General features: G+C 31.6%; 1 protein-coding gene across 1 annotated transcript; it reads left to right on the top strand.

The window, feature by feature from the left end:
• The first annotated feature begins 2,426 nt into the window (after positions 1–2,426).
• TAAR1 (trace amine associated receptor 1) lies at positions 2,427–3,837 on the top strand. The gene has a single exon (XM_003769449.2). It carries the CDS (start codon positions 2,556–2,558, stop codon positions 3,570–3,572), a length of 1,017 nt encoding a protein of 338 aa, XP_003769497.1. The 5' UTR covers positions 2,427–2,555; the 3' UTR covers positions 3,573–3,837.
• The last annotated feature ends 12,716 nt before the right edge of the window (positions 3,838–16,553 follow it).

Genomic DNA, 16,553 nt, shown 5'->3' on the forward strand with positions numbered 1-16,553 from the left:
AATGTTTTTAAACAGATGAAATAAAGTTATAAGAGAAAACTGATGATATTGAAATACAATTATCAATTTTTAAAATTTCAAGGACCTTAGGTTAAAAACACCAATTTAAGTCATCTGAAGAAGAAAATTTCATTGAAATTATTATTTTGTACTTTTTATAGGTATATAGAACACAAGAGGGGTATCTGGCTTTCTCAGAGGATTAAAAAAAAAAAAAAAAACTATTCCTGAAGTCAGGAACACTCATCTGTGAGTTCAACTCTGGCCTCAGACACTTAATAGCTGTGTGATCCTATACTAGTCACTTACCACTGTTTATTTCAGTTTTTCATCTACAAAAAAAATGAACTGGAGAAAGAAATGGTAAGCCACTCCAGTATATATGCCAAGAAAATCTCAAATGAGGTCACAAAGAGTCAGATGCAACTAAAATGAGTTTAAAAAAAAAAAAAAAGAACACAAGAAGTTAAAGAGATCTAGTCATCTAGGATGTTCAAGTTCTTTATGGTAGACATAAAGAAACAAACAGGCTCCAGAGGTCATGTATTTTGTTCAGGTCACACAAGTGACCTGCCACACAAGTGGCAGAATAGGTCACAGAAATCAGATCATCAGTATTCTTTTATATCACAGTTCTTCACAGCCAGATAAATGAGAAACTCAAAGAGAATAAGACACCACTCACTTTGTTCCATTTTTAGATAACTGTGCAACTCATAATGCTATGATAAATCTTTAATTCAACAAGTCAACTTATTTTAAACAAAATCACTTCATTTTTAAATTAGACATTTAAAATTTTAAATGTTAAAAATGACATGTATTAATTTTATTGCTACACAAAGTGGTATTGACAAGCAAGGTTTCACCAAAGACATTTTCAATAGGGGCATCTCTTTCAAATAGTGAGCCAAAATTTCTCCTTGAACAAAGGTCCATCTTTTATTTTTTAACATCAATATTTTTCTAATACTGCATAGTCAAAAGCATAGTTAAATGTCACTATTCCTGATCTTCCTGAGGTTTATTAGTGTGAATAAGCAACAGCACAGTAATTCATAAAGTCAACGGAAGTATCATTTGAGATATTTTACTGAAAAGGAGGTAGACTGGCCAATAATGTAGATATTGAAACCAATAATGCTCTGTTTGGTATTCATGCAATGTCAAGAGATCCAAAGAAAGGCTTCCAGTATGCTAGGTTAAACCCTTTGCAGAGAATACTCAGGTAAACATGGACCTAAGGAAAAGTCATAAAGATAGGTTGCAATCTGTACTGTTTAGAAGGAGTAGCTATACCAGTAAGATTAGAGAGACATAGTAAATTTCGAGAAAGGAAGGTCTTTTTTATTATTTCTCCAATTAATAGAGTAATTTTTAAAAATGCTCTTTGCTCCTCCCCAAAATAATATCACTGATACATAAAGTAAATGTTCTAGTCAAGTTATCAGCACAGCGAATTCCTACAAAGTAAATCCTATTTTCAATTTAATTTCCATTATTAAATTGGAACTATGATTCTCTGAAATGCCAATTTACCAATAAACTAAATTGAAAGCTTTCCTTTGTATCCCTGTTAGGCAAAGAATGGGTTTAAAAGATGGCCAATTCATGGCATATTGGATGTTATGACACTTTTAAGTACTTTCAAAAAATTGTAAATCTTTGAAGCACTTTTGTCCATGATCAGTATCTCAGAAATTTAGATCCTTCCTTTCTTTCCTGGCATCTTAGAAATCTGTCCTTGAATATGTTATACTTGTGGCTAACAGAACAAAGAATGTATCTTTAAGATTCTCTTTACCTAAGAATTTATTATCATTACATTTTGCCTGGAACATTTTGTGTGGAAACTCTTTCCATGAATGCAGATTGGAAATAAATTAAAAAAATTATAATCTTGGAAAGTTTCTTGGAGGTACTGAAAGGTTAAGTGAATTGCTCGTGATCACAGAGTTAGTAATGTGAAAGAAGTAAAGCAGAAATTCTTCTCAATTCCAAGATCAGTTATCCAACCACTTAACCATCCAGTCTCTGCATAGATGCATGTCCAAAAAAGCTATGCCATAATAATATAATATTGAAGACCTTATCTACTCTAGTTTGGAACCTCAAACTTCAGGTGTAATAAATCCAGATTATAGAAGAAGAATATATTTAAAAGTAGAATTGTGTACATAAAAGTAACAGTAAATCCATTGGGTTGACAATATAACTTCTATGCTAAAAGAACATTCAAAACATTTTTTTTTAGTCTTTTCCTTTAAAAAATTTCAGTTGCAAACCATTTCTAGCAATTTTGTTTTATGAGGTAAAACTCCTCCCAAAGTGGATTAAACTTATCTTTATTTTGTGGCTCCTTTTTTCCAGCAGTGAAGGTAACCAAGCATATTCATGATTTAGATTTTTCTTCTTTCAGGTTTCTTGGATGAGTATGTACAATTGGAAAGGTGAAACAATTCTCTTCTGATTTTGGACATGGGACTATTATCTCTCAAGTAGCATCTCATGTATTAAAGTGGAAAAAACTTGTCTCAAAGGCCTTGCTTGACAAAATGTCATTTTGTTATGAAGCCATAAATGGTTCCTGTATAAAGAACAGTTGGACAAATATCATCCGCATTCCCATGTACTGTGTAATGATACTCCTGATTCTCACTACATTGGCTGGAAATCTTATGGTTATTATCTCTATTTCACACTTCAAGCAACTTCACACTCCAACCAATATGCTAATCAATTCCATGGCCACTGTTGATTTTCTTTTGGGATGCTTGGTCATGCCTTACAGCATGGTGAGATCAGTCGAAAAGTGCTGGTACTTTGGAGAGGTCTTTTGCAAACTTCATACAAGCACAGATATTATGCTAAGCTCAGCATCAATTTTCCACTTGTCTTTCATTTCAATTGACCGCTACTATGCTGTATGTGACCCCCTGAGATATAAAGCCAAGATCAGTGTCTTGGTTGTACTTGTGATGATTACAATAAGCTGGGCCATTCCTGCCATTTTTGCCTTTGGGATGATCTTTCTGGAATTAAACTTAAAAGGAGCTGAAGACTTGTATTATAAACATATTCACTGCAAGGGAGGTTGCTTTGTGTTTTTCAGCAGAATATCTGGGATCCTCGCCTTTATGACTTCTTTCTATATTCCAGGATCTATTATGCTATGTGTCTATGGAAAAATATATGTCATTGCCAATGGGCAAGCCAGATCAATAAAGAATTCAAACCAGAAGATCCAAAATGGATTTGAAGAGAAACAGAAAATTTCACGAAACAAAGAAAAGAAAGCAGCAAAAACTTTAGGGATTGTGATGGGAGTTTTTCTCATTTGTTGGTGTCCATTTTTTCTCTGCACAGTCATTGATCCTTTTATGGATTATACTATCCCACCATTTCTAAATGATGTACTAATTTGGTTTGGTTATTTAAATTCTACCTTGAATCCAATGGTTTATGCATTTTTCTATCCTTGGTTTCGGAGGGCCCTAAAGATGATTTTTTTGGGTAAAGTTTTCAAAAAAGACTCTTCTAGGTGTCAATTATTTTTAGGGCTAAATACTTAGAAATATGTTTAATTTGGATTTGGTTTTGTGTTATTTATGAATTGATGTACTTAGGTAAAAATTAATATCTTTTAAAAATGGAAACTTATTTATACATCTATTATTATTGAACTTTTATAAAAATTTATTTATAGAAAATTAGATATATTGAGCTTTATTATGTTGATCTTCTCCTCTAGTAAACATGATGGTAACTGTAATTTTTTCCTAGTTATTGTATGGTCAGCACTGTCTGAAATGAGAATAATCACAACTCTATGATTCAGTAATCTCTTCTTCTCCTATTATTACTTTATGTACTTGTTTGCCAGTTATCTTTGAAGAGGCCATTCTTTTCTTCTTGACTATATTCCCTGCAGTTATATTATCACATGTAGGTAAGTGAAATTGCACTACATTAAAGAGTAAATACCAAAACAAGTAATTTAACCTGTGACTGTATCAGAACTACAAATTTTCTGCTTGATTTATTTTCAAAATACAAATTTAGCTTTGTTTAATAATATTAAATATTAAATATTATTTTCAAACTATGTAGCAGATTAAGGGAAGCAAGTATCTAGACCTATTGTCTTTGTAAGTAAACCTTATCAAATCATCCATTTGTTCCAATCTCGCCTTTTATTCATTAATTTCATTTAACATATGATTGAAAAAATCTTTTTGATTTATTTTTTTTCCAAGCACTTATCTTCTGGAGTTTCACTTTTTAAAACTTTTCTTTTTCTGCAATCAGTTGTGGACCTTCCATTGTAAGCAACACTAAAGGACCAAAATTAGGTCTTTTTTCTTCTTCTTTTTTTCTGCCTCATCACTTCTACAATATCACCACTATCTTTTCCTTGTGTCAAATAGATGGAAATTGAGGGTAGGTTGGGATCTTTAGGAGTGATAACAAAGGGATAACTCCCAGAATTTCTGGGAGTTATAAATGGAGATCTTTGGCACGCTGGCAATTTCAGAACATTGTCTAGTTTCAGCTTCCCATGGTATTACTACTATATGATGGAATGTTTTTCTCTTTCTCTTTGGAGATCAGTTAAATTTAATATATTGGTATATTGAAGGTGACTAGGAAGAAACTTTTATTTTTATTATATACAGAGGGCAAATTATCCAAATAAAAAGAAATTGCATCGGAGTTCTGATCTTAGTTTTCCCACAGATTGTTGGTCTAACCTAAGAAGACTATGAAGAAATTAATCAAATAGGGCTAAACCAACAAAATTTAGAAAAAACCATGGCTTTAGATTGAAATTGGATCAGAAGCTTATAAGCTATGAATTCTATTTGTATAATATAGAATATGCTAGTATCCATAGTGTTAAATGATTGATTTAAAAATTTTTTTATATAATATAATATAATAATATAATATAATATAAATGAGTACAAATTATAATTTGAGTCTAGGATGTCATAAAATATATCAATAAAACCTGCAAAATGCATAGTCCAGACACTGAAATATTTTATTTTGAACTTTTGAAAGATAGGGAATATTGCAGATTCAAAGAGAATTTAAAATTCTTGTCATTGTGAATGAAAAATGAAAAATTTCAACTACAAATCAACTGAAACTCAAATAATAAAAGAACCATTGCTTTTACACTCATGTACTGTGTATTTGATGAATTTTTTCTTTATCTTCATCTTTGATGATTTCTGCAAACATATGATATTGCTGATTTTTGGATGCTATCTTTTCTCTGGTTTTGTGATACTACTCACTGCTGGTTTTCTTCTTATATGTTTTAATACTCTTTAATTGAATTCAAATTATCCTTCCAGCTGCACATGTACCATATGGCTCTTCCCTGTGTCCTCTTTTTTTTTTTTTCTTTCTGTATATGCTTTTACTTGATGACCATTATGAGCTCCCCTGGACTTATTATTTTTATGGTAATTGTTATTTTATTTTTAATTCATGGAATAAAGCGAGCATTTCCATAATGTAGAATAATAAAAAATTATTGCATAAAAACTGTAACATGTACAATTTGATATTCTTTTTAAATATATAATTATCATGTAAATGTCTATTTTCCCCTTTTTTATTTCCTTCCCATTGCCCAGAGAATATTATTAGACACAAATAGGTACACATGCATACACATACACAACACATTCTTTACATCTATTTGTCAGTCTTTCTCTGGATGCAGATAATGTCTTTCTTTGAATGTCCTTTATACTTAATTTGGGTATTTATAAAGTCAAAATGACTTATATGTTCAAAGTCATTCTTTAAAAAAGTGTTATTACAGTATATGATGATCTCTTGGTTCTGCTTATTTTACTTTTCATTATTTTATTCAAGTCTTTCCATTTCTTTCTAAGACCATTGAACTCATTATTTCTTATAGCACAGTGGTATTCCATCACAGTCATATATCACAGCTTATTCAACCATTCCCTAATTCGGGAGTCCTCAAACTACAGCCCGTAGGCCAGATGCGGCAGCTGAGGACGTTTATCCCCCTCACCCAGGGCATGAAGTCTCTTTATTTAAAGACCCACAAAACAAAGTTTTTGTTTTTACTATAGTCTGGCCCTCCAATAGTCTGAGGGACAGTGAACTGGCCCCCTATTTAAAAAGTTTGAGGACCCCTGCCTAATTGATGGGGAATTCCCAGTTCTTTGCCACTACAAAGAGAGCTTCTGTAAATATTTTAAAACATTCAAGTTCTTTTCCTTTTTCCTTAATCATTTTTGGAAATAGTCATATTAATGATATTGCTTAATCAAAGGATATAGGCAATTTAACAACTCTTTGCGCATAATCCCAGATTGTTCTCCATAATGGTTGGATTAGTTCACAATTCCACCAGTAATTAATTAGTATCCCATTTTTTCCACACCATCTCTGACTTGTCTCTTCAATGATTTCAGCCAATTTGGTAGGTATATAATGATGTCTTAAGGTTATTTTAATTTGTATCTCTCTAATCAATAATGATTTAGAGCAGTTTTATATGACTATAAATTGTGTAGATTCCTTCATTAGGAAACTACCTGTTCATATCATTTACCATTTATCAACTGGTTCTTATAGATTTGACTAAGTTATTTATATATGTGACATATGAGACTTTAAACTGAGAAATTTAAAATTCTATACCCCCAATTTTCTGCTTACCTTTTGATTTTGGCTGTATTGTTTTATTCATATTAGATATTTGAAAATTTAATGTACTTGAAAATTTAATTTAATGTACTTGAAATTATCCACTTTGCATCTAACTTTGCTCCTTATCTCTTGTTTGTTCATAAATTATTCACCTACCCATAAGTCTGATAAGCAATATGTTCCATGTTCTAATTTTCTTGGATCTAGGTCATATGTCCATTTTGACCTTATCCTGGTAAATAGTGAAAAATATTGGTCTATGCTCAGTTTCTGCCACACACTTTCCAGTTTTTTAAACTTCTTTTTAGCCAAATAATGAATTCGTATTCCAAAATCTTAAATCTTTACATTTGTCAAAAATAAGACTAGTACATTTATTTGCCACTGTAAATTATATGTATACATGGTTTCGTTGGCCTATCTTTCTATTTTTTTAACTAGTATCAAATACTTTTGACAATTATTGCTTTATAATATAGTTTAAGATCTGGTTGTCTTAAACCTTCTTCCTTTACATTTTTAAAAATAGTTCCTTTGATATTCTTGACTTTTTGTTCTTCCAAATAATTTTATTATTTTTTCTAATTTGATAAAATAATTTTTTGGCAATTTATTTCAACATATCTATATAATAAGCCCATGTATTACCCCTGAGCTTCAAACCCCCATTATCAACTTCCTATTAAATATTTCATCCTGGATGTTTTGTACATATCTTATATTCAATAATGTTCAAAATGGGATTGATTATTCCTCTAAAATCCATCCTCTTATATTTGTCAAAGATTCTTCACCCTTTTAGTTTCCCAGATTTACAACTTCAGCATTATGTCCAAACGTCCAAATTCCTTATTTCACTTCCCTTTACTCTACAGAACTAATCAAGTTCCCAAATGTTGCCAGTACTATTATTTCAAAATCTCTCACATCAGCCCATTTTTCATTACACAGCCACCATCTTAGTTCAGTTCTTCATCATTTATCAATTAAGGTTATTGTAACAACCTCGTAATTGTTCTTCCTGCTTAAAGTCTTTTTTTCCCCCCCATTACAATTCTTCCTTGGAATAGCTGTGAAAGTATCTAAAATACAACTCTGACTATAATACTTTTCTATTCAGAAAATACCCATGGCTCCCCTGAAACCTCTAACATAAAAGACAAAATCCTCCTTTTGGCTTTTAAAGCCTTTACCAACCTAATTCAACCTAATTTCTAGCCTAATTATAAAGCTACTTCTTGTCCCAAAATCTATGGTCTGATTGCTAGAACCTAGCTAAATTAATTTTCTTGCTGTTTCTTATACATGACATTCTATCTCTATACCTGTGCTTCTACACTAGCTGCCCTTATTCCTGGAATACTTTTCATTTTTGCTGCAATTTCACTTCCTTATTTCCTTCAAGATTCACTGTTTTTGACATGAAACCTTATCTCATCCCCCAAATGCCAATATCCTACTTCTCCAAACTAACTAATATTTACTCTGTGTATACTTATATATGTAATGTGGCCCTGGTCAAATGTAATCTCCTTGAGAACAAGGACTGTTAAATTTTTGTCTTTCTATCTGTAGTTCCCTAGAATAGTTCCTAGTGCATATTATAAACTTGATAAATGCTTGGTGATTGATTTCTGAAACTGACTATAGCTGTTTTTATATCAACTTCCTACTAAAATAGATGTACATTATTTGGCCATGGTGTGTTTTGGAGAGTCACTGAAATCATAGCCATATAACACACAAAGATTTAGATAAGAAAACAAGCCAATAATTGCAGAAATATTATTGTCAGACTAAACATACCATAAGAAGTTGAGTTTCAAGAATTTACAAGTGGCAGCAATTATTCACTAAAAGTCTTTAAAGTGAGCATCACATTGATCCTTTTAGCTTCCTGAAGCATTTTACTCCTTTCTCTAATCCTGAGCCTTCATTTTCTGTATAAGTTCCAGGTATTTTTCATCTCACTGGTTCTCACAACAATGAACTGAAGAGGGGTACAGCCACAGGACTGAAATCCAAATCTGTATACTTGCAATTTGGGTGACTATTTACTGGGACCTAGAAATATTTGCCATATAAATGGTACAAACTACATTGCTTTGGAATTTCACAGGTGGAGGGTATACTTGTGGATTGGGTTGGGCTGAAAAGACTTCACAAATAGGTGGGGAACTTTGGATTGGAATTTGAAAAGTGGATGGATACAAATTAGAATAGTTAAAAGAGGAGCCACTTTCAGGGAAGCTAAAACAACATGTCAACTAGCATTATTTATACAAGGAACAAAATAATGATAGGTATTGAGAAAATGTTTTACAAATACTATTTGTCTTCCTAAGAACCTTTAGAGATAGATGCTATAATTATCTCCATTTTACAAATGAGAAAATTGAGGCAAATAGAAGTTAGAGTTAAAATAATAAGTGGTAAGATAGTAATTGTAGTAAGATCAAAATAGAATATAAGCCTAGAATCAAAGAAATAATAAGGGTCCAAGGCCAGATTTGAACTAAAGTATTCCTGACTCCAGGTTCGGTACTCCTTATATATGACATAGAAAACATAAGATGTGCTCCAGAGATGGTGAGTATAATCATTTACCTGAATTGGAGAGGAGTTTATTTTAGCAGATAAGATTATAAAAGCAAGTCCATGACATATTGTGGTAGATACTGAATATCAATTTATCCAGGACCTGTAATTTTGTAGGAATGGTAATATAAATTGCAAATTATCTCTAATTTATAGTCCTAGAAAATTATATGAGGTTCAGAGAGGTTAAATAATCATTCTGTCAGTAAGTCAGCAAACATTTACTAGGCACTTATTTTTTTTTGTCACTTAATAATATTTTATTTTTTCCAATCACATGTAAAGATAGTTTTCAACACTTCCTTTTATGAAAATTTTTAATTCCATTTTTATTCCTCCTTTTCTCCTTCTCCAAGATAGAAAGCAATCTGATATAGCTTATACATGTGCAGTCATGTAAACACATTTCATATTAGTCATGTTGTGAAAGAAGAAGCAGAGTAAAAGGGAAAAGCCACAAAAAATTTAAAAAGTGAAAATGGTATGCTCTGATTTGTATTCAGACTCCATAGTTTTTTCTCAGGATGTGGATAACATCTTCCATCATGAATCTTTTGGAATTGTCTAGGATCACTGTATTTCTAAGAAGAGCTTGCTGTTGCTGTGTATGATGTTCTTTTGGTTCTACTCATTTCACTTATAGCACAATAGTATTGCATCGCATTCATATACAAAACTTGTTTAGCCATTTCCCAATTGATGGGCATCCTCTCAAGTCCCAATTCTTTGCTATCACAATAAGAGATGCTATAAATACTTTTTGGACATGTGGGTCCTTCCCTTCTTCCTTTTAGGATCTTTTTGGAATCCAAACCTAATAGTTGTATTGATCAAAAGGTATGCACCGTTTTATAGTCCTTTGGACATAGCTCCAAAATGCTCTCCAGACTGTCTGGATCAGTTCCTAAATTCACCAACATTACATTAATATTTCAATTTCCTCATATTTTCTCCAACATTTACCATTTTTCTCTTCTGTCATATTATCCAGTCTGAGAGATGTGAATTGGTACCACAGAGTTGTTTTACTTTTCATTTCTCTAATTAATAGTGATTTAAAACATTTTCTCATATGACTGTAGATAGCTTTAAATTCTTCATCTGAAAACTACCCATTCATATCCTTTGACAATTTATCAACTGAGGAATGATTTGTATTCTTATAAATTTGGCACCATTCTCTATATATTTTAGAAATTATGCCACTTATATAAGACTTGTAAAAAGTGTTTCCCAGCTTTCTGATTTCTTCCTAGACTTAATTGCATTGACTTTGTATAAAAGCTTTTAAATTTTATGTAATAAAAATTATTCATTTTGCATTTCATAATTTTCTCTATCTCTTATCATAAATTCTTTCCTCCATAGATCTCACAAACTTGCTCTCTTAATTTGATTCTAGTATTACCTTTTACATCTAAATGATGTAGCCATTTTGATCTTATCTTCATATATAATGTGGATGTTGGTCCATGGCTAGTTTATGTCATATGATTTTCCAGTTTTCCCAGAAGTTTTTCCTGAAATAGTAAGTTCTTATCTCAGAAGTGAGCCTTTGGGTTGATGAAACAGTAGATTATTATCATTTAGTACTATCTTATGTACCTAATCTATTCCATTGATCCTCTACTATATTTCTTAGCCAGTACCAAATAGTTTTAATAATTACTGCTTTATAATATAATTTTAGATCTGATTTGGCTAGGCTATTTTCCTTTGTATTTTTAAAATTAATTCCTTTGATATCCTTTGCCTTTTGTTATTCCAGATGAATCTTGATATTATTTTTTCTAGCTCTTTAAATACTTTTTGGTAGTTTGATTGGTATAGTATTTAATAAATAATTTAGAATTGTCATTTTTATAATATTAACTCAAACTACCTGGGAGTAATTGATATCTTTCCAACTGCTTAGATCTGACTTTATTTGTGTGAAAAGTGTCTTATAATTGTGTTTATATGGTTCCTGGGTTTGTCTTGGTAGGTAGATTCTCAAATATTTTATGTTTTCAATAGTTATTTTAACTGGAATTTCTCTCCTGCTGCTGGGCTTTCTTGGTAATATATAGAAATACTCATGATTTATGTAGATTTATTTTAATCCTTGTAACTTAAAGATACTGGACAGGATTGCAAGTTCTTTTTTTCAATTCATTTTACAGATGAGAAAAAGTAGGCAAATAGGCTTAATTGACTTGCCCAGAATCACATAGAAAAGTTTGAGACTAGATTTGAGCTCAGGAAGATGAGTCTTCCTGACTCCAGGCCTGGTGCTCTATGTACTGTGTCACTGAGGTTCAAATTCTCTTTCCCCAGATATATGTAGCTGTTGGCTTCTCAATGGACTATTCATTCAACTACATGTCATTTTTCATCTACTTGATTCCTAGCTAGAATGTTAGGATAACTGTGTTAATGACTATGGAGTTCATTCAGCAGTCCCTGTAATATCCTCTGACTCAGTGCAATCAGTACAAGGAATAATGACTTGTATATAAAAAGTACTCTAAAAACATTTAGGATATGTATGATAAAAAGAAAGTAAACTATTCATGTTCCAAGAATGAGGGATAATATATTAAAAGCCTGAATGTTGCACTGGTACCCCCAAAATATTGAAGACTCAGAGAAAGGCTGTCATTGCATTGATGATTAGCTATGGAGAATTTATGGAAGATTTGATTAATTTATTACAACCTAGACTAGATGAGAAGGCCTGGATTGCTTGTGTACATACACAGATTCATAATCTTACCAAAGTGTACAACAGCAATAAATTTCACTTTTTTATATTCTAGAATGTCATCATCTCAGTGACATTTTATTTTAGATTTTCCACATATTTAATAATTAATTAAGTTAAACAATAATGTATTACATAATTAATGTGAACTACAATTTTCAGGCTTGCCCAGGACACCGTAGCTTTCTTGACTTAAATATTTCAAAGATATCTGTTTTTTTCAGTGAGAGTATTCCCTCCACTGATAGAAATTATAACTTTCCTTTGTTTTATTAGATAGTGTTCATATCTTATGATGAGTTCTGTATGAAGTCTTTCTAGCTTGGCAGATTCCCAAAGTTTACATTCTTTCTTTAAAACCCTAGACTCAGCTTAACCATGAGGAGTCTTTGGAGCATGAAGTTATGAAAGATAATTTTTAATGTAAGCAAATTCATCAAAATTACCTAAATATAGTACCTTGTTTGCTACATCAACACTTTTTTATGATTTGGCTAAAGTCAACTCAAGTCCCTGAAAATTTATTAAGTACCTACCATGAGTAAAATACCGTGAAAAGCAATGGCTAATCCTAGTTGGGGGTGGCGAAAAGAAAGATTGTATGTTCCATCCCCCAATCCCTCCAAATAACTATAAAGTAACAATAGTGCCAACTATTAGCTTATTATATTGCCAAGGAGAAGTGCACAGGCAAATTCCTAAGAGTAGAACTTGAGTGAAGAGTATGGAAAGTGCATCAATTTTTTAAAAAACAATTCTTATCATGTTTTTGCTAAATTTAGGGAGCAGCATTAATCAGATAATTTGATGAAATTCAGTGGTACATTAAACATATTTTGAATATCATGTATCATTTTCTTCTTACAGGCTAGTAGATTTTTATAACAAGAGCACCAGATTTAGAGTCAGAAAATATGGATTTAAATTCTGAGTCCTTTACTTTCTTCTTATGACCTTTGGCTAGATACTTGTCCTCTCTAAATTTCAATTTCAGTATCTGTAAAATGAAGAGGGTTGATATTGGATGACTTCCAAGGTTTGTGTCTATAATTTATTTTATTATACTTTTCAGCAATAAATTCTGATTCTAATATTTTAAATATCCTAAAGCAAAAACAACAAAACTGACCTTCAGCAGAATGGCAAAACAGAAAAAAATGTTTATTTTGTTTGCTTACTCTTTCTTTTTTATGATTTTTCCTCAATGGGTATCACTACCAGACTCTAAGAATTTGGGGATGAATTTCATAAAGTCCACAAAAATGAGTGGGGAAAAAAGTTAACATCTTTATTAATCTCTGCCTGAAATTTAATATTTCCTTTCATTATGAATTTTAAAAAATTCTAAAGAGTCCATAGGCTTTGCCAGACTGCTAAAAGCATTCATTATACAAAAAAGTTAAAAGAATCCCTAACCCAGCATATGGAAGATATCTCATTTGGGCACAAGGATCTTCTCCATTGTTCTAAAATTGTATCAGGGAAGCATCTATAAACTCTGTACTTTTAGAGGATATTCCTATTTAGAAAAACTGAACTGGGTACTTTTTGAGGAACCTTCACAATTTAAATTCTAGAATTCAAAAATGAAAATTCAATATATATGTAATTTAAAGTTAAACCTGTTTTTATTTGAAATGTCTGCTGAGAATACTAAAGTGTTTTCCGTGAGATTTGTAGCCCTATCAAACAGGACAAGACATTTCTTTGTCTCAATTGCATCAACTAAGATTTTCCCTTCTAAGTTAACAATTTGCCTTCTCTTTACAAACTTCAAAGTCCCTAAGCACAGTTGTTTCCATTTTTTTTAAATTAAAGGAAAACAAATATCAGAGCTTCTTATTTCTTAAACTCCAACTAAATACATCTGTTGCCCTAATTGGGATGGTATGAAATTGTTATTATAACAAAATGGGAAAGGGGAAAAAAAGGCTGTGTTAATGATGCCCTTTGGTCTGCATTTCAACTCAGGTTTGGCAAATTAGATTTAACTGAGGGAGTTGTTTTGTACACATACCCTTTTAGAATAGGCAGTTGAAATTACTCACGTGGTACTGTAGCTTCCAAGTGTCAAATTGTAAATAAAGTGCAGTGGGCATTGTTAAACATGCAATCAACACATCTGATTAAGAAGCTCATTAATAGTGTCCTCTCCAGGCTCTTTTCTTCAAAACAAAAAGTTTCTGAAGGATGATATCATATATTTGTAATCTGTTGAAAACTTTAAAAAAATGGTTTAATTTTTTTATCTTTTAAGTATGACCTTAAAAACACAGTCAAATATAAACCTTTTAGAAAGCTGAATGATTAAAAGCCCATTGTGTAATTACAACACAATATTATAAATTTTGATTTTGGGGAGTAGAAGTCCAGACCTGTTATTTCATCAGTGTGATGAATTTCTTTTGTGAAAATTTCCTTTACTCATTCAAATGACTCTTTTGTAAATTTACAATCTTTGAGAGTTGCTCAGGAAATTGAAAAGCTAAAAGCCATTTGCCCATGGCTACAAAATAAATATAATTAGAAGCAAGACCTGAATCTTAGTTTTTCTGAATCCAAAGCCCACTATTCAATAAAGCCTTAAATCACAAGCATCCTATGCCATTTTTTCATGCTCTCACTGGTTCTATAACATGGCTTATATATTCTACCCATGATCTCTATTTTTCCTTCTCTGTATTTTTCTGGTTCTTTTTTTTTTTTTTTTTCTTTTTCTTTTTCTCTTATATGAACAGGTCTAGATGTAGTAGTCAAATATTTTTTGATTATTCAGAAGGAAAAGAAACCCATATTTTCTTTTTCTTCATTAATAATACTAATTTTTCTGTATCATACAGCTGTAGGTTTCCACTATCAATTTCTCTAGGCTCTGTGAAGAATGACCATTTGTGATCTAATTATAGTATTAGTAGCATAATGGAAGTAACCCTGGGCACAAAGTTAGACTTGTTTTTTTGTAGCAGCCCTTTTTGATGGTAAGAAACTGGAAACTTGAGTGAATGCCCATCAATTGGGGAATGGATGAACAAGTTATGGCATATGAATATTATGGAATATTATTATTCTATAAGAAATGATCAGCCTAATGATTTCAGAAAGGCCTAGAGTGACCTACATGAAGTGTTATTAAGTGAAGTGAGTAGAACCAAGAAAGCACTCTACATAGCAACAAGAAGATTATGTGATGATCAATTCTGATGAACATAGCTCTTTTTAACAATGAGATAATTCAGGCCAATTTCAATAGACTTGTGATAGAGAGAGCCATCTACAAGAAAGAGGATTGTGTGGAACACAACATAGTATTTTCACCATTTTTGTTGTTGTTTGCTTGCTTTTTTCTCCTTTTTTGATCTGATTTTTCTTGTGCAACACGATAAATGTGGAAATATGTCTAGTAGAATTAGAGATGCTTAACATATATTAGATTACTTGTTATCTAGGGGAAGGGATGGGGGAAGGTAAAGAGAAAAATTTGGAACATTTGCAAGGGTGAATGTTGCATGTATTTTGAAAATAAAAATCTATTTTAAAAAAAGACTTGGTTTGAGTTCCATCTCTGCCATTTACTAGTTCTGTATAACTTTTCTGAATCTTGTTGCTTTTTCTAGACAATGGTGATAACATCACAGACTTTTGAAACTCACATGAAATCATAGAATCAAAATCCTTTGCAATTATAAAGTATTATAAAAACCATCGTTTTCATTACTTATCTTTACATATCCTGCAATATGCAGTTTTGACTTTTTGGATGTAATTTGAAGAGCATCAAAAGACTGGCCTGTTAGAAATTTCATACCTCATTATTAGAGTTAAGTTTGTCAATGACATATTGGTTCTTAAGAGAAGACAGAAATTAAGTGACCTGCTCAGGATCACACAGTTAAACAGTGTCTGAGTCTGGATTTGAACTCAAGTCTTTCTTGAAGTCCAGCAGTGTTCCATCCATCATGGCACATAACCAATGAGATATCTTCCATAAGGAACATGACCAATATCACTGCCTTGTTAATGTCCAAATTTTACAATGTAATAGGATAATAATACTGGCAATAGTCAATATTTATATAATACTTTAAAATTTACAAGGCATTTAACATATATTATCTCATTTAGGATATATAAGTCTCATATAATGACCTTTGTATGTATCAAACTAGATGTCACATAAGTATCTAAAATTCATCACATTCAAAGCAGAACTTACCACTATCTTTTTCCCAAAACCCTTCCTTTTTCCCATGTCTCTTATTATTGTCAAGGGCACCAGCCAGACTTGAAATCTATGTGTCATCCTTTACTCATACTATGTCTGTGTGTGTAGTCCCCTTTCTCCACTCACACAACTTGTATGCTGCTGCAAACCCTCGTCATCTCATACCTAGAGTATTACAATCACTATCTGGGCAGCTTTTCCAAAGTCTCTCCTTCACTAAGTTTTCTTTTTTTTTTTTTTTTTTTTCTTTTTTTTTGGCTGAGGCAGTTGGGGTTAAGTGACTTGCCC

Source organism: Sarcophilus harrisii, chromosome 4 (assembly GCF_902635505.1).
Source record: "Sarcophilus harrisii chromosome 4, mSarHar1.11, whole genome shotgun sequence".
Classification (NCBI taxonomy): Eukaryota; Metazoa; Chordata; class Mammalia; order Dasyuromorphia; family Dasyuridae; genus Sarcophilus; species Sarcophilus harrisii.

Excerpts from the sequence above, each read along its gene's own strand:
- TAAR1 (XM_003769449.2), top strand. The coding sequence starts at position 2,556 with ATGTCATTTTGTTATGAAGCCATAAATGGTTCCTGTATAAAGAACAGT.